The sequence below is a fragment of the Drosophila santomea genome, chromosome 3R (genome assembly GCF_016746245.2).
Source record: "Drosophila santomea strain STO CAGO 1482 chromosome 3R, Prin_Dsan_1.1, whole genome shotgun sequence".
Taxonomy (NCBI): Eukaryota; Metazoa; Arthropoda; class Insecta; order Diptera; family Drosophilidae; genus Drosophila; species Drosophila santomea.
Window position 1 is genome coordinate 20,998,540 of NC_053019.2, and position 22,534 is coordinate 21,021,073.

At 48.2% G+C, this 22,534-nt stretch overlaps 5 protein-coding genes and 1 long non-coding RNA gene across 7 annotated transcripts; 3 read left to right on the forward strand and 3 right to left on the reverse strand.

Annotated features, from left to right (window-relative positions):
* Positions 1-867: 867 nt before the first annotated feature.
* Positions 868-5,697, reverse strand: LOC120450888 (doublesex- and mab-3-related transcription factor A2). Its single transcript, XM_039634128.1, has 4 exons — positions 4,772-5,697; positions 4,590-4,691; positions 3,917-4,334; positions 868-2,221 (listed from the first exon to the last, which is right to left on the reverse strand). The coding sequence occupies exons 1-4, from the start codon at positions 4,916-4,918 to the stop codon at positions 1,359-1,361; spliced, it is 1,530 nt and encodes a 509-aa protein (XP_039490062.1). The 5' UTR covers positions 4,919-5,697; the 3' UTR covers positions 868-1,358.
* Positions 5,698-5,941: 244 nt separating this feature from the next.
* On the forward strand, positions 5,942-6,301 carry LOC120450892. Its single transcript, XR_005616334.1, has 2 exons — positions 5,942-6,134; positions 6,192-6,301. It is a non-coding gene; the product is annotated as an uncharacterized LOC120450892 (long non-coding RNA).
* Positions 6,302-11,088: 4,787 nt separating this feature from the next.
* LOC120450891 (general odorant-binding protein 99a) lies at positions 11,089-12,275 on the forward strand. Its single transcript, XM_039634131.1, has 2 exons — positions 11,089-11,243; positions 11,786-12,275. The coding sequence occupies exons 1-2, from the start codon at positions 11,202-11,204 to the stop codon at positions 12,197-12,199; spliced, it is 456 nt and encodes a 151-aa protein (XP_039490065.1). The 5' UTR covers positions 11,089-11,201; the 3' UTR covers positions 12,200-12,275.
* On the reverse strand, positions 12,254-15,603 carry LOC120450887 (head-specific guanylate cyclase). The gene is made up of 5 exons (XM_039634127.1): positions 15,453-15,603; positions 14,392-14,663; positions 14,100-14,340; positions 12,692-14,040; positions 12,254-12,628 (listed from the first exon to the last, which is right to left on the reverse strand). Exons 2-5 carry the CDS (start codon positions 14,625-14,627, stop codon positions 12,424-12,426), a joined length of 2,031 nt encoding a protein of 676 aa, XP_039490061.1. The 5' UTR covers positions 14,628-14,663; positions 15,453-15,603; the 3' UTR covers positions 12,254-12,423.
* Positions 15,604-15,754: 151 nt separating this feature from the next.
* On the forward strand, positions 15,755-17,904 carry LOC120450889 (lysoplasmalogenase-like protein TMEM86A). 2 transcript variants are annotated; one of them, XM_039634129.2, is made up of 4 exons: positions 15,755-15,865; positions 16,865-17,034; positions 17,094-17,284; positions 17,345-17,904. In XM_039634129.2, exons 1-4 carry the CDS (start codon positions 15,770-15,772, stop codon positions 17,668-17,670), a joined length of 783 nt encoding a protein of 260 aa, XP_039490063.1. In that variant the 5' UTR covers positions 15,755-15,769; the 3' UTR covers positions 17,671-17,904. The 2 variants fall into 2 exon arrangements, with proteins under 2 accessions (XP_039490063.1, XP_039490064.1); XM_039634130.2 differs by lacking the exon at positions 15,755-15,865 and adding an exon at positions 16,092-16,300 and having other exon boundaries at positions 17,094-17,904.
* LOC120450886 (condensin complex subunit 1) lies at positions 17,900-22,491 on the reverse strand. Its single transcript, XM_039634126.1, has 6 exons — positions 22,295-22,491; positions 21,747-22,218; positions 20,792-21,687; positions 20,590-20,731; positions 20,447-20,534; positions 17,900-20,393 (listed from the first exon to the last, which is right to left on the reverse strand). The coding sequence occupies exons 1-6, from the start codon at positions 22,419-22,421 to the stop codon at positions 17,973-17,975; spliced, it is 4,146 nt and encodes a 1,381-aa protein (XP_039490060.1). The 5' UTR covers positions 22,422-22,491; the 3' UTR covers positions 17,900-17,972.
* Positions 22,492-22,534: the final 43 nt, after the last annotated feature.

Below are 22,534 nucleotides of genomic sequence, written 5' to 3' on the forward strand. Positions count from 1 at the left end.
GCGTGTGAGAGTGTGGGTGTGAGTCCTGCGAGTCCTTGGGCCATTGTAAAACCTCTGGCAATGTGCTGGTCATGTGTGTGTATGTGTGGGTATTAGTTTTATTATAATTTTGTTTATCGTGCGACGTGTGTCCGAGTGGGGAAAACAAAAACAACTCGAACCGCTTGTGTGTAAAAGGATTTCACACTTTTCCGCACACGGCCCTGCCAAATAGTTTTCCCCGGCAATTTTCCGGGCGTCGTGTGGCAGTGCCCTCAAAATAGTGGCAAATAGATAACGATGATATGGATTAACGCTTCGCATTATTATTTGGCCACCGTCCATTGTGCTGACCAGTTGGGAATTGTGAATCGTGGGTGGCCTGTATAATTGCAGTAGTTTCCTATTTGTATTTGTATTTCAATTTCTTTGGTGTGTTTGTGGGCGGCCCATTGTTAGCGCCGGTCGACTTCTCACGAATATACATTACGTGCTGTGAAAATTGTATATTTACCCAGCTATCTAGGGATTTTCGAACAATGGAAGTTTTGAATTAAATATCCTTATTTATTGATCTGATTAATCAGGCATTTAGCGTGGACCCAAACGATTTAATTGCATTGCACATTCATCAACACAATTGGACTATAAATGGCCTATTCAGCATAGTAATCAGTTCAATTTGCAGATTAAAGATGTATCTAATCAGTTTTTTTAAACTACAAGGTCCCACTATAAGCCGAAAAAAGAGAGACATCGATTTAATTGCTTCATTTAGTTTATTGAATTATTTGTAGATTTATTAAATACTTTAACACAGTGTTTGAAATGTACTTTATCTAAGACATAATATGATATTTAATATAATTATATATATATATGCTCATATTCATATGGTACACACGGATATCTCAATTAGTTGCTTGCAATCAAACAATCACTTACACAATAATCTCATCATCGACATAATATTAATTTCAGCTAAACAAATACATCTTATGGCTCCTAACTGGGATCGAGTGTATGGAATCCTTAGCTTTTAATTCATTAAACGTATTATTTTTACGGTCTCTATGTTACAATACTTGTGCTAAGAGTCAAGGGCAAATGTAATTTTCACTTCGTTTGGGGGCCGTGCACTGCGAAAAACAGTTGCATTAAAATCAAGAAGATTCTAGCATGTTTCTGCAATAAAAAACTTCTGTGGTTTCAGCTGCCTGGAAATATTACGAACATAAATGAGAGCTCTAAAACTGATCGAAGTTTTCAATTGCGTTCTTGACTCCTGAGGTGTGGGCTTTTTTCGCAGTGTAGTAGGGATGGGCACCTCACTCGAAAGGCCTGAAGACGGACGCCCCGCTGGCCTCCACCTCGCTGCCTCAATCCTGTGAGTCGCCGGCATTGCTGGTGCGATCCAACCCAATGCCACCCGCGCCATTGGACTCGGATTGCTCGATATCCGCCGCACTGAGCACGCCGGGAAGGTAGCCGGTTCCGGCGTAGGGAGCAGTCAGGAATCGCTTGGCGTGCGCCTGCATGAAGGGATGGTAGCGATGGGTGGGCGAACCGAAAACCGAGGGCGGCACCAGCGGCGAGAAGGCGGACTTCATGGGAAAGGGCGGCGAGGGCGGCACCTGCGGCGGCGTCTGGCCCAAATCCTCGCCAGCCAGCATGCACTCCATGGCCTGGAGCACATCGCCGCGGAACCTCTGCATCAGCTGCTCCACATCGCTGCGCCGTCGGTTGGGGAACACCCTCATCAGGACGTCGATGGGTGATCTCTGCTGCTGCTGATGCTGTTGCTGCTGCTGGTGGTGCTGTGGCAGGTGGTTCTGCTGCTGCTGTTGCTGCTGCTGCTGGTGGTGCGGCGAGTGCGCCGGTGGGTGGTGGTGGGCGGGCAAACCGGCGGCGGCCAGGAACTGCGTGTGGTGGTATGGCAGGAAGCCCTGGGCATGACTGCTGCTGAAGGAACGCAGCAGATGGAGATTCTCGGCGGGCGTATTGGGCGGCGACTGGCTGTCCTCCTTCTTGAGACTGAGATTCTCCGGCGTGGCCTCATCCGGCGCCGAATCCACATCCAGATCGGACTCCGGCGAGCTGGGCGGTCCAGTGCGGGCGGGCGACAAGCTGGCGGTCAGATTGAACAGTCCGGCGACCTTGGGCCGGGGACTACTCGGCGATCCGGACTCGGAGCCCGTGTCCTGGTCGGTTTCGTTAGACAAGGCTGCTCCGCGCTTGGAAACTGCAAGAAGAGATTGCATTGAAGGTTTATGGATTAGTATACAGTTGATATGTATAATAGTTCTCCTACTTGTCCTAATAGTTATGGATATAATTCCTATTGAGCAATTGATTTTCTCAAGCCCAGGTATCGATTTCCCTGGAGTAGAAGCGATTCAGGTAGCAAGTGGAAAACCGCACAGTTTCCACTTGGCAGCCTAGAGCAAATAAAAGTATCGAGTGTAGAAATGGGCAGGAATTTAATCAGCGGAATCAGGGAATCGCAAACAAAGGTGGTGGATGGAGCAGGGAGATCAGGATGCGATGTTGACATGCCAACGAGGGACAACCTGCTGTTTTTTTCCACAAGTGAAACAAGCTATATGATATGTTTTTTCTTTGGTTTGAGTCCGTTGTTTGATTTTGCAGTTGACGAAGCCGCAGTGAAAATTTAATTAAGTCGAGGGTGCGTGGATACCAATACCGAAAATAAAAATTCAAGCGTGAAATCGTCTTGGATTTCATGGCAAATAAAGAGTCTGGTACTTAAATAGACAGGTCCTTCCCGATTGATTCGCGTGAGAATCCTGCTGTGTTTTTCTTTCTCGAGCTGCAGAAAAACAACGTCCTCCGAAAGGGCAAACAAATAGAGACAAGTGAGGTGAGTCAGGGGGAGTATCTCACGTTTCTACCCTGGCAGGACCCTCAGCATGGGGTTATCTTATGGGCAATAACCCCCAGCATCCAGAAAGGTCCTTTGAAATGCTCAAAGGACTTGCAACTGTTTGGCGTTTAATGGGGCAGTGGCTTGAGTTGGGATGGCAGGGCAATCCGCGATGATCTGGTTGGCATTGATTGGCTTAGCTCGGATAATAACAAATAAAATTGGATAATGTTACAATAACTTTTATTGTTCAGCTCTTGAAAGGATTCTTTGTGCAGAAAAGAGTGGAACAAGAACTTCCAAGGTGGGTAAAGTAGTGTTTTTTTATACGATCAGCACTGCAGTACAATCTGATATTATAATTATGAAGAAATGGAACCAAATTCTTGGAAATTAAAAGTTTTCTTTAAAAATCTTTCTAAAATGGGGATGCCAAGTCAAGTGCTTGCCTCCTAACGAGGACTTTAACTCGATTGTTGCAATTTGAGCTCCTTGATGTCCTGGTTCCCCCGCCAGCTTGGCTGCAACCCCAGGACCTTTTTTACGCGCCGCTTGGCAAAGTGCAGGACTGCAGCTTGGCTGGCTAAGTCTTTGTCAAAACAACACCTATGCCCCGCACACTAGGACCACTTCGCCACTTGCTCACACGCAGCCAAATGCACATGCAACCGCGAGTGTGGCACTTTATGCACCGCTGAATTCTGAACAATCGAAAACAAATTTTTCTTAACGCGCTTTTAACCTGCCCTTCCCCAAAAGATGCTGAAGAACTCTTCTCGAGAAGGCCAGGCGTAAAGGGCTTTTAAAGCGGCTGCACTGTAAACGATGTATTTCAATAAATAAACAGCTTTAAAAACTTGAAATAATCGAAGTAAATATTGCAACTATATAAGCACAGTACAAACTGTGTTCCTGATTTTAGAACGATCCCCTTTGATGAGATGCGCTCCGATCTTTAGTGACTTCATTATTTAAGTAAACCTTTTCAGTTCCCTTAGTTACACAACACATTTTGCACAGTGTACCCTGTGCAGTATGGTTTTCTTGACTCACCAGGACTCTCATCCAGCTCGGTTCTCGTGGGCGAGAAGCCCACGCTGAGGTGCTCGGAACGGGTGCGTCCATCCGTGTCGGATTCATTGCCATTGAACCGCTGCGACTGCGGATGTGGGTGGCTGTGGTGCTGCTGGTGGTGCGCCTGCTGCTGATGCTGCGACTGCGACTGCTGGTGATGATTGGGTGTGGAGCTGGCCTCGAAGCCGTCGCTGGGTGGCGAGGGAATGCCGCCGTGGAAGACGCCGTTCTGGCCAGATCCGCCGCTGGCCGAACCGCCGCTGCCGCTGTGATTGGGGCTGTGCGGAGTGGGCGTGGCACTGTCGCTGCCATTCTGCTGGCCAGGAACCGAGGTGTAGAGCAGGCCCAGTTCGCGGGCCTCGTTCTCTTCTTGGGCCTGTTGGCGCCGGAGGGCCACCTGCAACAAGGAGGGCATTGGCGGAAAGCGGATCTTTGATCAGTGGAGTGTAACAGGGAGATGCATTAATATGGCTGCGTTTTATTTAATGAAATCAGCGCAGGAGGAGTCATACAATTTGACTTGATATCCAATTCACACTCTTAACCAAACTATATGAACCAATGAATCAATCCTTATAGATCCTCCTCATTCTATTATATTTTTTCCATTTCTGTGCTATATTATTCCTTTTAAATTAATGTAGAAACCCACCTGAGCAGCCATAACCCGTTGGCGTTCCGCGATTAGAGTGCATTTGGCGCAGACGCAATCCCGCCAGCGGCAATAGCGTTTGTGGCCCTTCAAGGCGCTGACCTGCAAAAGGTACGAAAAAGAGGGTATCCATTGGTTGAGCAATCTCCAGCTGCCAAATGCTATATGCCCGTAGAACCTACCACTCCGTGGTTCCTGCAGCGGGCGCACTTGGGCGTCCTCTGGTAGCGTTCCGAGGCGGCTCTCAGGAAGAAAGCAGGTGGCAGTGCTCCCAGAACCGGATGCTGCGACATCAGATTCTGCATGTCCACACCCGACGGCAGACTCATTGCAACTCGATTTGTAGATTTGCTGTTGGCCAAGAACTTTTGCGCACACACTACACTTTTGCTTATGATTATGCTATAATTGTTTGTTGTTAGCTTGTATTTTGTATTTTAATTGTTTTATTGGTAAGTTTTTATGTCCGTTTCTCAGAGTAACCACATAGTTCGATAATTCAATTCAATCCACGCGCGCTGACGACATGACACAGTGAGCCCTCGATTGCAACTGATTCAACTTTTGGCCCAAAGGCCGCAGCGCACGACGCTCGACGTTGCGACGTCGGACGTTCAGCAATGGCGGCAAGCGGCAACATTTACCAATACAAAAGCGGCAGAGGCGGCAGAAGCGGCAGAAGTGGCAGAAACAGCAGAAGCGGCTGGCAAACGAGGGTTGAAAGTGCGCGGATACGCTCGTGGGCATGTACATGGGATATAGGGGATATACTCGTGTATTCCCGATTCCGAGAGTGTTGCAACCACCTTTGTGCCGCGCAGCTGCCTGTGTGCGTCGGCGTCGCTGCCTGCGCCAACGGCGACGCCAGCTGCGACGGCGGCGGCGGCGGCGGAGGGCTGGCAATTAAGAAAAAAGTTTCAAATCTAATTTGGTACTGTATACAAAATTGTGCACTCGAGGCGGCGACGCGGCGTATGAGTAATGTGGCGGGAGAGCACTCCGCACTGGTTGGTTCTCAAAGGGATTTGTGGTGGTAGTGGTGATGGTGGTGGTGGTAGTGGTGGTAGTGGTTGTGCTTCGATGGTGGTGGTAGTGGCGGTGTGGTGTGGTGCTGCTCTGGTGGTTGTTTGGGGTTTCTTTCATTTTCTTTGTTGCCTTTGTTTCACAATTATTTTTTATGCCGCTCTTCAGCTGCTAAACTGCTTGCTGCTGTGTGTGAGAGCGCTTGGGGCTTTCGGCTTTCGGCTAATGGAATAGCCAACCAAAAGCGTTGTTGTTGCGACCTCGCCGCTGGTTGGCATGGCCAACACACACACACACACACCCACACATACTGACACACACAACTGACACAGTAGGCAGCGCAGTTGTTGCTTTTCGAGGGGTTTTTTTGGGGGGTAGCCAAAATTCCGGGGCCACTGTTTTGGAAAAACTAAAGTTTCCACCTTCGTTTGTGGCACATCGCCACTTGCTTTTCATTTACAGCTGCCGCTGTTCAAATGTCTGAAGTGCTGAAAGCTCCATTAATAAAATTGGCATGCGGAGGTATGATAATTACTTACTTTTAGCAGCTTAAAACAGCAAATTGCTTTCTCATGATAGATGATAAAGAAGAAACACAAATCTGCTAGCCTTGAAACTCAGAAATAGTTGGATACTCCTGCTACTTAACCAAAGTGAATAATAAATAAAAACCTATCAATTCAAAAGGATATACAATGTGACATCAATTTGCTACTTAAAACTATTTGAAAAGAACCAAAACCATTTTACATAAGGAGTCCTTTACATAATGTGGCGCATATCCCGCTGCGTTGGAATGAGAGTTTTTGTTATGTAATTTTTACTTCTTTTGGCCAGTGGGTTGGGTCTGGCCTATTGGAATGTTACAAAATAATTGCAATTGAAACAAACTGAGCACTCGTACGGAGCGAGCGAGACAGCCACGTGTGCGAAGGAGCGCGAAGGTGCGCGCGCCTGTCTCTCACTCTCTCTCTCCCGTTCTCTGCGACTCTCTTTCCGAGAGATGCCCGCTCTCTCGCACAGAGACTCCGCCCACTAAAAGGGGAGGAGCCATAGGACTCACGCACACACTGCAGAAATAGAAGAACATAAAGCGGCTACAATGTTGTACAAGTTGGCCAAAAGAAACAAGTTTCCAGTCTGTGTCTGTGTCTGTGTGAGTGTATATGTGTGTGTGTGAGTGGCCCAAGGACCTCTACACACACTCACACAGGGAAATAGGGGGCAGTTCCAGTTCCGCTGGCTTCGTCTTTTTGGCCAGGTCACAGTTGTTGGCAACAGTAAATGGCCAGAAGTTGCTGCTGCTGCCGCTGTTACCGTGGAGCTACTGGTGTTTTGCGCAGGGCCAATTTCTCGCATTTTAACTTTGTTTAAAGTGCGCCTATGTACACACACTCGCACACAAACGCACACACACACACACGCAGACGGCTGCCCTGGGTGGCCACTTATAAAGTGTTTTTACTGCGGCCAAATATGCAAATTAGTTGAGCAGCGCTGGAGATGACAACTTACTTAGTTGTTGTTGCTGCAGAGAGAGAAAATAGGCGTGGGTATTAAAGCAAAGTGGAGAAAAGCTGTAAGACAACTAGAACTTCTACAAACCTAGCTTTTCAATATCTATAAGATTGCTTAAGTAGTGTATACGTAATGTAAAGATGGTAAGAAAGACATGGAAATGATAGAATCAAACATATCTTCTTAAGAAAATGAATATAATGTTTTAATAACAATTCACTTAACAATACACTTATTTAAGTGTACCCATTTTCTTTCTGTGCACTGCCACCAACAAAAGCTGAAACATGTCCATTATGTCGTCGGCTTGGCTGGCTCTCTTCACGCTTCAGCGGCCCCCGATGGCGGAAGCGGCGGGGTGGGGTGGCACTGGGAGGGGTTGGCGGTACCTTGGGGGCGGGGCAGTGCTCAGGGAGTGCGGAGAGGGGAGAGAGGGGGTGAACGGGCGGCGGCGGTCCAATACAAACAATAAGAGGCGCGCACACAGTGGCACACAGTAATCATCAACAGCCAAGGCAACATGCGCAGCATGGCAACAACAATGGAAATGAAATCAACAAAATCGTAGCAAGAAATGGAAATCAATCAAATAGATACGGGGAATTATGGATGCTCTACGTCACAAGCTCAAAGGACGCAAAGGAGAGGAATTTAGATCAACGGAAAAAGGGATAAGCAAATAGCAAAGCAATTGAGCTAGATACATTCCTTCTTTTTCTTTCATTACTTTTAGAAATATTCCAAAAGTGATTTCTTTTAAGGAAACTAGAATGGGAAACTTTGCTTAAAACTTGCAGTAAAAGTCTATAGAAACCTCATTAAGATATTTAGCCTGATATGGATGTACTATACCTATTGAAATTACTATTATAGCTTCTAAAAATATTCAATAAGAACTTGGAAGGGTATTTATCAGGTGTCTGCATGAAGTAAAGAAGACGAGCATGCGGTGTAATAAGTATCCGTTGGCCATCGACGAGGAAAGTTGGAATCACGGCGGGATCATTGCTACTTTACTTAACCCGGGTCTCGACTTGACCACATACTCCCAACCCAACGACGCGGCCCTCGGTGCTCTTTTGATGACTCCGACGGATGGACATCTCAAGTGGCCAACTCGACTGCTTCTGATTCAGTGGGTAAAAAACAGAAAAAAACAATAAAAAAAAAACAGAAAAAAGGAGGCTCTCTGGTGGGGGAACAATGGAAAAGTGCCTTAAAATGTTGACAAATATTTAACGTGCAGTGGCCGCAAAATTATTTGATCAAGACCCCCGAAAATATATACAAAGAAAGATCTTTTCACTCGGGACATGGACACAGCCAAAAACACAGGCAAACACATCGAGATATTGTACAAAATTAAAACTGAAACTTGAAGACATGCGGCTAATGAGATTTCCTTGCGTCATTGCCCCATTCATGCGTTTCGATTGCGATTTGTTTGCTTTGTGTTTTTGGTTTTTGGTTTTCAGTTTTCGATTTTTGGTTTTTGGATTTTGGATTGTGATTCGGCTCTTGGCTTCTTTTGGGTGCCGCGACCCCAGCCATCCAATGTTTGAGCAATCGGCGGATACGATTGTCTCTAGTTCTGTAAGGTCGCCCCCAACTCCACTCTCTCTCCTTCCCTTGCACATGGATAGAACTGTTAGCTGGTAACTGGTAAGTGGGAGCTGGGAGCTGGAAACAAGGAACTTGGAACTGTCAGCGGCAGTTGGTTTTGAACAATGCAGGCGACGGCGGCACTCCAAAGTGGACAGGGTCGAAAAAAGTTAATTTAATTTCGAGTGTGTGCAACAATTGTCGTTCGTCCTTCGCCCTTCGTCCCTCGTCCTGCGGTTATCCCTTTCAGCCGGAGAATAACAATCGCAGCTACAGAGAGGACACTGAACCACACTCAACCACCCACACAGCAGCCCGCCTGCTTTGCATATTGTTTTACAAGATTGCAGGCTTCGGAATCGCTCCTTCGACTTATCTTCGACGCAAAAGAAAATCTCATTAAATAACTTCCTGCGCTTTCAAGTCCTGCCAGCATCCTGTGACAGAATATCCTCGGCAGCAGCAGCAGAAGCAGAGGGAGAGGCAGCTGAAAAGCTGAAACTTTGAACTCTCATGTATTCGGATTCGTTCAGCGAACCATGAAATTACATTTTGCTTTTCTTGCGGCGGAAGTCTTGCTCTTCTTTTTCCTCTTCTTGCGGAAGAAGCTAGCAAGAAGCAGCACACGTCGACCGGAAACCCATGGAAACGTGAAATTTTGTTAAAAGTTCAAGGAAACTTTGTGTGCAACTGGGCTGTGCTGTGCTGCCATTTTGTCAAGTGAAATCTCTGCTGGCAAGTTGCTAGAATTATTGTGTTGTGTCACATGCAGATGCGCACAATGGGGGCCAAGATAATAGGACTAATGCACGGCTAAGAGGTTAATACACTTTATTTCCTACAATAACTGCCAAACAAAACCCTCTCATATGACACACGCCAAAAGGAGAAATAACCCAAAATTAGTCTCACAAAAAACGCCATATCACATTCTCCTCCCAGCCGGAAACTCAAATTTCAAACAACAAATGGCTCAAGCAGCTCACAATTTATACAATATTGCGAATTCCGGCAGCCGAGCATTTGACACCTCCAACAGGCCGATTATATAATCGTTAACTGCAGTTTTCCAATCTATCCAATCATTTCAGTCCTTATCCCATTCCCATTTCCCACTCTCAGCCCAGTAATTCGAGCTGGCCAAGATATTCAGTTCATGACTTTGGCCATTGACACGCTCCCAGGGTGTTAATATAATTTTCACCCAACTGTCTGCATATATATATTCTGTATAATTCCTCGAATTCAAACAAGAACCGAGTGCCGGGGGAGAGAAATTGAGAGCTCTATGGAGTTGGGAGATGGTAATCATGACCATTGTTTTGGGCCACTCGCATAAACACTGTTTCCTATTTTTTAACCCCGCTATCTAACCCTCAGTTGAGGACTCTCGCCCCTCCCTTGAATAGTAATAATAGTGGAGTTGCACGCCCCTTTGAGGCAACTGTTATTAGTTCCCATCGAGCTCACTACTTACCACCCGACATGCCCATGTAGTGCTCGACATCATCCCAATCCCATTCCAATCCCAATCCTGGAGTAATGACATCTTTGCGTCGCCGGGGGCATTTTTTAGTTTTTCAGCTCGACGGCCAGCTGTGAATTTTATTTGATTTAATTAAATACGATTGCATGGGCTTGCATAATGGCCGTCGAATTGACAGTTGGCCACTTGGATCGCTCCTTGTTTTAAATGGGTGAAAGTCGGCGATTCTATACCATCTATGTAGCTATACATTTATATTGAAAATCGGGGAATTGACTCGTCTTATCGCACTGATAACGGGTCAAGTGCAATGTCGTGCCAAACGGCAACTTTAGTAATCTAATATCAATTTATACAGAGAACAGAGTTTGTATTCATAAAAAATTACTATCAGCAGATACGAAGTCTTATGTCCAATTAGCCTGGATATGCATTACAGATAAATTACAAGAGTTTATCTCTCAGTATATATGTATTTTTTATATTTATATTTTTCTGCAGTGTAGCTTTTTAGTTAGCTCGTAAAATCAATAAAATGCTAAATCCTTAAACTCATTATCCTTAAGCAGCCAATGCATTCATATTTCACGAAACAGGAAGTCAATTTCAGAGAGATTTAGAAATCATTTAGTTCAACACATTGCTTGATTATCGGAAAATCTATTCAATAAACAAGTTAATCGACAAACAGCTTTTGCATAGCAAATAGAGCTGAGCAAATGCTCACTTCGATTCCAGTCCAAGTCTGGGTCTCATCCCACACTTATCAGCTGGCGGGGATGCAATCAAACAGTGCGGTTGGGAACTGGACTGTAGCGATAAGCAGCTGAACTCTTGACACAGGGAGAACCTAGTGCTATAGAGCTATAATAATATAGATATACCTACATCCAGCGATCTGCAGCTATAAAGCCAGGCACTTTGCCGTCGGCGACTCAGTTAAGAACCTCAACTTCGCCGCGATCGTGCAACTATATCCCAATATGTTCAAGTATCTGATCGTAGCTCTTGCCCTGTGTGCTGTGGTGTGTATAGTATATACTCGTATATAATCAATTAAAAGTGAACGAAGTGATTTAAATTGGACTTGAAATGTGAAATATTCAAACTCAAAACAAATCAGTGCAAGAAATGCCAAGTTCAAGTCAAGATTTTTAGAACTGTGCTCATAAAATGAAAAGTTTAGTGTGCTGACATTTATTTTCAATGCTACAAAGTCTCACAGTTTTGCAACTACAGTTTTGTAACTACAGTTTTGTAACTACAGTTTTGCAACTACAGTTTTGAATAATTTATCATTTATTTAACGCAGGTCGGAATTCCGATCGCAGTTGTGTACCTTGATATAGAGGGTTACAAAACAAATTGATCAGCGACATACAAAACAATTGGTAGTCAAGCAAAAAACAATGAATCATTTATATTTATTTCTTGAGAACAAAAACCAAATAAATAGTTATGAAATGCTACAGATCTGATTTAAGTTATCTTAATAAGTTTGTATTCTAGAGTTGTAAGAGTTACTGTGTTTTTGGGGACTAACTGAGTGAACCCTCTTTACAAACAGGCCCATGCCGACGACTGGACGCCCAAGACTGGCGAGGAGATCAGGAAAATTCGCGTGGAGTGCCTCAAGGAGAATCCCCTGAGCAATGAACAGATCGCCCAGCTGAAGAACCTGATCTTCCCCAACGAGCCCGATGTGCGCCAGTACCTGACCTGCTCGGCCACCAAGCTGGGCATCTTCTGCGACCAGATGGGCTACCACGCCGACCGCCTGGCCAAGCAGTTCAAGATGGACCTGTCCGAGGAGGAGGCCCTCCAGATCGCACAGAGCTGTGTGGACGACAACGCGCAGAAGAGTCCCACCGACGAGTGGGCCTTCCGCGGACACCAGTGCATGATGGCCAGCAAGATCGGTGACAAGGTCAAGGCCTTCGTGAAGGCCAAGGCGGAGGAGGCCAAGAAGAAGGCCGCCTAAGTATTGATCTTCCGTTTGCCGTTTGCCCCCTAATAAAGTGTGTTCATCTGCGTGTGCTGGAATGCAACCATTCGAATGGGATAGTTTATTGATTCTAGGCTAAGCAGGCAACAGGCAAAACCGCAATACAAGTGCACCGAACTAGGACTACTGAGCGTGTGGGTGGTCTACGTGGGGAGGGGGATTGGAGCTACGGAGGATCGGGGGATTCCCTGTGCGGTATCCTAAGCATCCCCGCCCTCGGATATGGTCTTCATGGCCACATTGATGTGCTCCACCAGCGGCAGCTCGCTGTCCAAAGCCGGGTTGCGGAAGCTCTCCAGGAAGTAGCAGGTCTCGGTGCCGCCGGGATTGGGGAATTCCTTGGGCAGGAATGACGGATCCCGCGGCTGCAGGTCGAACTCAAAGCCCTCGTGCTTGGTCAGCCAACTGAAAGGATGAAAATAGAATGATATAGTGCTCGATTTAAGCAAAGAAGCGTCCACCACTCACTCCTTGGTGGTTGGGCTGACATTGATCTTCAGCGCCTCGCTGCCCGACTCGAACTTGTTGGCGATGGTGACGCTGTGCCCGAAGAGGCAGTACCTGGGCATCTTCCTGCCCACCACGCCCGCCAGAACGGTGCCCGTGTGCAGGCCGATCCTCATTTTGATTTGCTCGCCGTCGTGGGTGATGTGCTTCGAGCAGGCGTCGATCATCTTGAGGGCCATCCAGGCCACCTTGTGGGCATCGTAGATGGAGGCTCGGTGCAACCCGCTGGCCACGCAGTAGGCATCCCCGATGGTCTCCACCTTGTATACATCAAAGAAGTCACAGAACTCGTCGAAGTCCTTGTACAGCCCCTCCAGCATGCTGATCACCATGAAGGGTGTGGCCCGCGAGCAGATGCTGGTGAAGCCGACGATGTCGCTGAACAGGATCGTGACATCGGGATACGTCTTGGCATCGATGGAGGAGCCCAGCCAAAGCTTCTCGGCGATCTCCGCGGGAAAGATGAGGTGCAGCAGGCTGACATTCTTCTTTCGCTCCTTGGTCACCGCCGAATTGGCCTCCTCAATGCTGTTCTTGATCTTGTCCATGCGCCGGCGCAGTCCATCCTGCGCTCTGGCCTGTTCGCCCACCAGGATCACCTCCCTGGTGGCGTCGTGCAGCGGTATGTCCGAGATGAAGAGTCCGTTGCAGGTCAGCCCGTCCAGACCGTCCAGGAAGGGCGATCCGATGAAGAGCAGCGAGTTCGACTCGGGACAGTGCACCATCTGACCCTTGATCTCCAGTCCAATGGCCGGGAAATCCACGGCTCCCGGCGGATTATTCAAACCGATCAGGAAGGGCGTGTATGTGCGCCGCACGATGTCCCGGAATTTCATGGGCAATCCCTTGGGTCGCTTGAAATCAAAGTAGGTGGTCGCCTGGCAACCAAAGTCCGCCATGTAGGGCTTGTACAGCTTGCTGAATCCCCTGCCCAGTTGGACCAGCTCCAGCTGCTCGTTCATGATGAAGTGCCAGGGAAACATCTTGCAGAAGCTGGACGAGTTCATTTGCAGATCGGAGGCGTTGCTCGAGTTGCTCCTCTGCACCGTTTCCGGTATAGTTTTGCTCACGGAAGTGGGACGACCCATCAGCATGGTCTGCGAGTTATCCTTGACCAGCGAGAAGAGGTAGCGATACCGTCGAGCATCGCCCTCCACGGGCTCGATCTTGATGTTCACATCCACCTTGTACAGCATGCGGGTGAGCGCCTTCAGCGAGCCCAGGAGCAACCAGGCAATCACTGGGCGCTCCGAGGTGAAGATCAGCTCGCCCTCGCCGGCACACACAAATCCGGTATCGGTGACATCCTCCTGCTTATCAAAGAGCTCTCAGTTTAGCATTTGGTAATAACACTATCTTAATAACTGACCTCCTGCAGCTTCAGCACATCGTAAACGCCATCGAGGGAGCCCAGGAACTCCTGGAGATCGGTGCCCAGGCAGCGAAAGGCTCTTTCAATGATGCCCGTGCAGCAGCAGGTGATCAGCTCCTCGCCGAGCAGCACCAGGATCTCGCTGGCACTGGCCTCGTCCATCTTCAGCAGCAGCTCCTGGATGTCCGCCAAGTAGTCGTAGTTGGCGCAGCTCTTGAAGACTTGCGGATCCAGTTTGCTAAGGTGTATATTATATTATTATATATTATATCCAGTCGTCTCCACTTACAGCTTGTGGATATTGGGCCAGTTCTGGCGGTACTTGGCCACCAGAGACGTAACTGCCGTGTTGAGATCCTCGTTCGAAGGCGCCGTCAGCAGCTGGATGGCCATCTGCAGGTGCGTGAGGGTCAGGGCGTCATCCGAGAGCTCCTCGTCCTCGAGCGCCCAGTGGCCACCGGGCTCGGCGATGACCGAGGGCTGGCGTGTCAGCGAGTCCGCTCGCCTGAAGAAAGGACACGCCATGTCGCGTGTTCGCCGCTCAGGTGGCCTCTAATCGATCTATTTCGGGGATTTAGTGGCGGAATTAGTGGCTTGTATAAACAATTCAATTATTGAACGCAAATCAATCGGGCTTCCTTGTTAGGAGCTTTCAATTCATTTTGCCTGAATTCGTTTCTAACTACTTGCATAATTTTACATGCTAACTAGAGACCTTTTTTAATACTTTTAAAACCCCATTAAGAGCTTTCAATCAGTCCAAGTGAAATTCTAATTGAGATGTGGGTTTTCCTCGGAGATACAGCCATTAAATCGATGTGTATCGTGCATTTTCCGCCCGGGGCTTTTCTCTGCTCGTTTCTCAAGTTCAACGTGCACTTGTGTGAGTGGGCGGATGGCTGGTTGGGTGGTTGGGTGGTTGTCCTGCTACGTGCACCACCCACTGGTGGCCCACATAGATAGGCCCGTGTCCCTGCAGTGTCTTGTGTGGCCAACTCGAGTGGCTTTCCTCCTTGGAGGTCAAGTGTGTGGCAGTGCTTCTTTATTTCGTTCTTGGCAAGGATCCCACTCGTCGTGCTTTCTGCCCAGTCGCATTACCATAATTTCATTTTGCATAATTTACGAGCGCTGCTCCTGCTCCTGCCCCCAATCCCCGCCAGCTGCTGTTGCCCGATGTGTGTCACACTGGTCAGCTTTAATTTTCACCACCTTCTCCTTTCTGCAGGAGTGTGTATTTGCCTACAGGAAGCGCCCCCCCACGGATACACAATTTTCCAGCTCAATCGCAAGGATTTTCCACTTGGGCCACTACAGTGCTTAATAGTAGCATACTTTTGGGCTCGCACTTACTTGGTTTAGAAAATAAAAAGTCTTTCACTGGCCTTTTGTTTTTTTGTTCACTTTAAAGCGGTGAGCAGAATTGTTGTGGAAACTCTTGGAGCGCTGAGGAATTTTTTCGCACGCCTGAAAAATGCCACAATCCGTAACGGAATGAACTTTTGGCCAAAATAAGGTGGCGAAAAAGTCCCGAGCCAGCCAAGCTTTGCGGAGAAAGCTTCGGCAAGTGAAAGTGTGCAGAGGTTGTTGCATTGTTTTGAAGATACAAAGAGAGCGAAAGGCAAAGAGCGGAGAGCGATTGCGCATGAGTATCTCGCAGATACATTCTGATGCTGGCGGAAAAGCTCTGGCCAACGGTCAGTTCTCAATTAACCTGTTGCGTGAGCGGCGCTCTCAGAGTTTCCCGCTCTCCGCCAATTGCAAAGGTAAGAAATAATCAATCTGCCCTCCTGGGTCAGCAACTGTATCTGTATCTGTATCTGTATCCGTTTCGCTATGTGTGGGGAAGTATCTGCAGAATGCTGCATATGCTGCACACCACATGTCCGGCTGAAAACTTTTCACTCTCCAGCAATCGGAAACTTTCCAGCGTTCCGCCAGCCCAAGTCCATCGAATCGAAAGTGTATACGAATGTGAGGCAGTATACGCCTCAGTTTATTGACGTTGGCCGCCCGTGCGCAACGTGTTCTTTTCCATTGTTTTCATTTCTTGGGGGGGGGCACTAAATAGTTTTGTTTATTTTCGATTCCGCGCTCGCATCGTGTGAAAGTGCAGCTTGACTGCCTCTTTTTTCTTTAACCGTCTCTAATAGTTGTAATTTGCACTAATTACGGCCGCAATGAACGATCTCGGGCAGTTCGTAAGTGACGCAGTTTCTGTAATTCAGACTGCTATTTAGCTCAGAGTCTTAAGTTTCACTGATAATATGGAAGTATTATGTGCATTGCGGATGCTTTATCTAACCGCAGCCAGTGGAAGCCAGACACAGCACACAAAGCTACGTCCTTGACCTTGCACATCTCACAGTTCTCCGGACGGGTGCCACTCTGAAAGCTCCTGCATCGAAAGCGAAAGTTTGAAGGACCTCTCGAGTGCCACCCCCTCACCCGAGCCGCCCATTCCCCATAATTCCATGCAAACTTACATCTCGAGGTTCCGACGAGCCAACCCCAAGAACAAACGCCTTAATCTAATCGGCCCCAAAACGCTTCGATTTCCCTAATCACTTGGTTTGGTAGTAGCTGTAGTTTGGACCTCCGTGGCTCGATTTGCTATAATCGCTAAGCTATTTTTTGGCCAAGCAACATGTGCAGCCTCATATGATTTATAGATAACTATTGTAAATACTCAAAATGTCTATTAATGTCTGTTATATTAGGAGAGAATTATTATTATTAAAATTTTACAAATTATTATATTAAAGGCAAAGTCGCAGGGACTGAAGTTGGTGCCATTCCTGGTGACCCTCGTCCTGTACTTCTCGCTGGTGCGGCAGGATCCTCAAGGAGAGCTATGGACCACCGTGCTCAAGTGCCTGCCCATTTTCGCCCTGGTATTCTATGTAGTGGCCAAGGGCATCTCGCCCAAAAAGGAGTAAGCTGTATAAACAACCTAAAGCCACATATTACTTATTAACAAGTGTTTTCCTACAGATACCGTCGCTCAGTTTGGATTCTTTTGGGTCTGGTTTTCTCCAGCGGCGGTGATGCACTGCTCAACATAAATCTATTCCCCTTCGGAATGATCTCCTTTGGAGTGGCGCACTTATTTTATATCAGCGCCTTTGGATGGAAGCCCGTGAAGTGGATCATTGGATTGGTTCTGTACGTGGCCGTATCACTTTGTAAGTTCTGTTTGCTGGCTATTATACATTTAGCTTACCTGGAATATTTGAAACCCCTAGTTGTTTACTACGTGCACACGAAACTGGACGACATACTCATCATCGGAGTGCCCATCTACTGTTTCCTGATCACCACAATGCTGTGGAGATCACTGGCCCGCGCCGTGGATTCCAGGAACTTCCTCGCCGTGTTCTGTGCCATCGGCGCCATTCTGTTTGTGATCTCCGACGCCCTGATCGCGGTCACCATGTTCGTGGGCGTGCCCCTGCCCTGCGCCCGCCTCCAGATCATGATCACCTACTACGCCGCCCAGTTCGCCATTGCGCTGAGCACCGCGGACGACGGTCCTGCCCTCCAGCGCTCCATTCGCAAGAAAATTAAGTGAAGGCAGTGCCCAGTGCTCATCTGTTGGAGGAGACCCATAGACAACATGAACGCAACCACCAAACTTAGTACTTCCAAAGCGTCTAGAGTATTGCCATTTACGTGTGTTTGTTTCCCCATCCCAGTAGCTTAGTGCAACCAAATATTTGTTCCTTTTCTGGTGGATGTGTGGAAACGGATCTTAGTAGTTTACTAGATGTTTGTTGACTTCAAGGTAATAAATATATTAATAATAGGTTCAATACTACTTTATTACAAACAATCTTTGTACACCTTACAAACCCTGTTCAGTCTGAGAACGAACTAGTCGCTGCTGCTGGAGCTGGAGCTCTCTTCTGAGGTGGAATCCCGGCGAGCACGTCGCCCGCGTCCTCGCGCAGTATTGGTCCTGTTGGCCGCCGGCTTGCGACCAGCCTTCTTTGTTCTTGGCGCCGCCTTGCTTTTGTTGCCCTGGCCTTCCGGAGTGCTTTCCTGATCACCAGGCTGGGCAGCAGAATCAGGGTTGACTTGCAGGCACTCGTTTAGTCGATTCTCGAACTCGGTGACCACCGCTTTCAGCTCCGGCTTGGCCAGCTTGTTGGTGTTGCTAATGATCAGCTTGAAGGACTGGTACACCTCGTCCACTTGCACCTTGTCCTTGTAGTGCTGCATATTGTCCATCAGCTTTTTCACAGCTCGCTCGTTGTAGGTGAGCAGGCCGAGGCAGTAGGCGATGTCGCGCCATTGCCGCTCCACCCGCGTAACCGGGAACCGCAGGCACAGCTTCTCCACCAGCGTCTCAATCTGGCGATCCTTCTGGATGAGGCCCAGAATGTAGGACATGATAATGCGGTACTTGTCCTCATCCAGATTAAGGTTGATATCACCCAGCCGGGAGATGATGTCCGGCAGCACGTTGTACAGAATGTTCGACTTGTTGGCTATCTCCTTGAAGAACTGCTTGGTGATATTGCGAATCTCATCGTTGCCGTCCACAATGCACAGCGCCATGTCGGCGATTTGTCCCTTGACGCGTATCATCTCGTTGAGGATCAGATGAGAGAGCATTTTGACGGCAGTTAGCCTCAACTCGGTGTTCGATTCGTGCAGCTGAGCGTAGAAGTGCCCGGTCCACGGCTCGATGATGTTTGGGAAACGGAAGGTCAGATCCGACAGTCCCACCACCGTGTTGCACTTGATCCGGATGTTCTTAGTAAGGTTGAGGATGTTCATCAGGAAGCTCATGTTGGTCTCGCAGAAACGGGAGGACACGGTCATAAGCCGGGCCAGAGCCAAAGTGGCCGCTTGCTGCAACTTATCATCTTTAAACTCACCAGGACGCTTGCATATCTCTATAATGAATGGCGCTAGCTTGAACAGCAGGGCGTTCGGGTTGTAGATTAGCATTTCCTCGCAGATGCCGTTGATTTCCTCGGCGATGTTGTCCTCTGCTGTTGCACCCACCAGATCATCGTCCGGCTCCTGCTGCGGTTCCGCCGCCACTCCGGACAACCTCTTGCGCACCTCCATGGCTGACATATTGAGCGTAAGTCTGGCCGAGTTTTGTGAACTTCCTGCCTGTTGATTCCGGTTTTTACGCTCTTCAAGAGCCGTCAGCTCGTCGCGATACTTCATGTTATTATAGATGTCCATGTCGAGGAAGATCATCTCCTTGATGGTCATATAGCCGATACAGAAGACTAAGCGGGATACCAAAAACACAGGAATCATGGTGCCTTGCATCTGTGATTGGGTATCAGCTTGAGTCTGAGTGGGAGTTAAGGTCTGCGAGTAAGGAATCTCCAAGGGCTGCGATTCCCGAATATTTTCCTTATCCGCTAAGTCTGGAGAGGAAACCACTGCAGCCGTTTCCTTGACCAGCCAGCTCTCGTTGAATTGCTTGAGAAGAGTCACCACCAGTTGCTGCGCAATCACATCCGGCGCCTGGCACATCCTGTAAAAGTATTCAAAAACACTCATGGCCAGACCATCGAAGTCGGAAAGGCTCTTGTGAAAAAAGAAGTCGAGGAAGAGCCGCGTGATCTTCCCTACGAATTCTGCGTCGCTGTTTTGGCGTTTATAATACTTGGCAGTGTTGTTTGCATCGATGGAGTTGACCAGCAGCTGCAGACAGGAAGTAAATATCCTTGGATCGCGACGCACGCGCTCACCGACGGCGATATCCTCGATGATGGCAGTGTTGGCCGAAACAATACTGGATTTCGATTGCGAGGCCATTATCAAGAGCTGCAGCGACAGGCGAGATTCGTTGGATGTAGTTCCCTCCAGTTTTAGCGTGAAGCGCTCAAAGAGCACCTGGATAACTGCAGCATCGATGTCGCCACCCAGCACCCACTCGGCCATCAGGGACTCCAAGGCCGTGTAGTGACCATACTCGATTTCCGAGAGAAACTTGGACAGGTTCTGCACCACCTTGATGGCATGAGCGCGACCCGTTTGGTCCGTCGAGAAGAGAACTCGTTTGTAGGCATCGGACACTGCATCACGCTTCTCCTTGTCCGAGGACCAGACCAGCTGGAGCATTCGCTGCATTCCCGACTCCGTGCCGTGGATTCCGAACATGTAGCCCGTGGTGAACAAATCTACCGCCTCGAAAACATCCGTGTTTGTCTTGGACATGAGCATCTCGTGAAGTTTGGGAAAGGCTGAAGTCATCAAGACTGCAAAGTCAATGCTGTCCTTTAAGAACTGCACCGTTTTGATCTGCTGTAGCATCTCCTCGCTCTAAAATGAAAGCATAGTTAGAAGGCAAATATCTTTTCTCAGAAAAAACATACACTTTGTTTGAATCCCGCAGCCAGCAGGTGATATGTTTTCAGCAAGGCCAGCACATACACGCAGTGCTCCTCGTGCTTCAGTAAGGAACTGAAAAGTAAACATATTATATTTAAAACGAAACAATCTTTGATCAGCAACATACCTCATATTCTGATTTCCCGCCAAAAAGTCCACCTTTCGCACCAGAACAATAACATCCTTGTAGTTCTTTTCCCGCATCAACGGGACGATCCGCTCCAGCAAGGTCTCGTCGCTCTCCTCCTTGTCGAACTGCATATCGGGAACTGAAATATAGCAATCAACATTACAAAATACCCTTAACTACGGGAACAGCATGAACTCACACTCCGTAAGGTTAGACTCTATGAAAGGCAGCAATTCGGGCGCCAAGGTGCTAAACTCGTCGTTCAGCTTCTCCTCCTGCTTGCGCTCTTCCTCGAGTACCTCATTAAGTTTCTCCATGGCCTGTACCTCGTGCTCATGCTTCGTTCGGAGTTCATCTATGGAAAGTTTGCAGCTGTATGGATTGCTTTCCAGGGCGGACTTGATCAGCTGCATGGCGGCACGCCGCACCAACGAGCTCTTGTCTTCCAGCCTTCCGATGGCTTCCTCCAGCACTCTGGTCAGGAAGTTAAGCGGAATGGCGTGCTGGGTCTTTAGGTGATGCCAGATACTGAGCACCTTTGAACGCACGTGTGCCGAAATGTCCAGGATGTGGGCCATCAGATATTCGAGGAACTCATTGCGCACTTCCTTTAGCTCTTCGCTGAGATCCTCCGAGGTCAGTTCGCTAACCACCGTGTCGCCGATGATCTGCAGCACACAATTGCGCAGCGTGTGAGACTGACAGTCCAGAAGATCTTCTGCCAGCTTTTCCAAGTGGGGCACGATCAGCGATGGTGCGATGTTCGAGAACTCGGAGAGGAAATTGGAGAAGTGCTTGGACACCGAAGAGTCAGAGCTGTCCATCTTTAGGGCATCCACAATGTTCTTGATTAGAATGGAGAAGACCGAGGAAATACCGTACTCCTCGTGCAGCAGTAAGATTCCGGCGGCCACTGAAGACGATGCGTGTTCAGTGCCGCGTAGGATCTGCAGAATGCGCACCGGGAAGGTCATAGCCTGATTGAAGCGCTTGATCGAGGTGCCTAAGATCTGGAAGATCGTGTCGAAGACGTGCTTGTTGTCCGCACGAAGCGGCAGTAGTTCGATTGTTCGATAGCAGATGTCGCATAGCAAACTGTGAAAAGTGAATAAATTGCAGATCGGTAAAATACGATTCTGAATTAAAATTCTTACTTTATAAAGTCCTCCTCGGCTACGGGCGGACTCCACAGCTTCTCCACCGGGCACTGCAGCACGTTGAAGAGCTGCACCAGGAACTTGCCTCGCTTGACCTCCCAGTTGGGAAATTGTTCCAATCCCTCCGACGGTTTGGCCCGCTTCTTCTGAACATTGAGCTGCTGATCCCGCATGGCCTGCTGGACACTGTTGTTGATCTTCTTGACGGTGCTCACCTGGAGGAACAGCGTCATCTTGGTCAGATTCAGGTAGCTATTGCGCTGCTGGTTGGACATTGGCTCACTGGCCGTTAGCAAAGGCTGCAAGTCCTGGAATAGCTTCTCCACGGTCATGTAGAGGAGGTCAAAGGACCTCATCAGATTCTGTGCAGTGGTGGCATCTGTGCCGCGGGACTCAAGGATCGAGTAATACAGGTCGAAGTGCTCGAATATATAGAAGGGATCGCCCAAGTGCACTTTGCGCTTGCATTCTGAACAGGAAACAAGAAGATTGTGATTTTTTAACTGAATTTAATTTAAAGAGCAACCGCGAAAACGAATACTCACCTTGTAGTTTCGCGGGAATCTCTGGGGCGCCAAAAATCTCCTTTACGTAGTACTGATCGCCACTAGAGTTGATCAGGTCACTTACATTCAGGGGAAGAACGAACTGGAAGTCGTGCGATTCCTCCATGGCTGGTATTACTCCTATTTACCTCCAAATAAATATTTTGTCTTCTGAATTGAGTGGCGTCGTTCATAGAGATGAGCATACTTGCCGCCAAATCGATCGCATGATATCGGTTA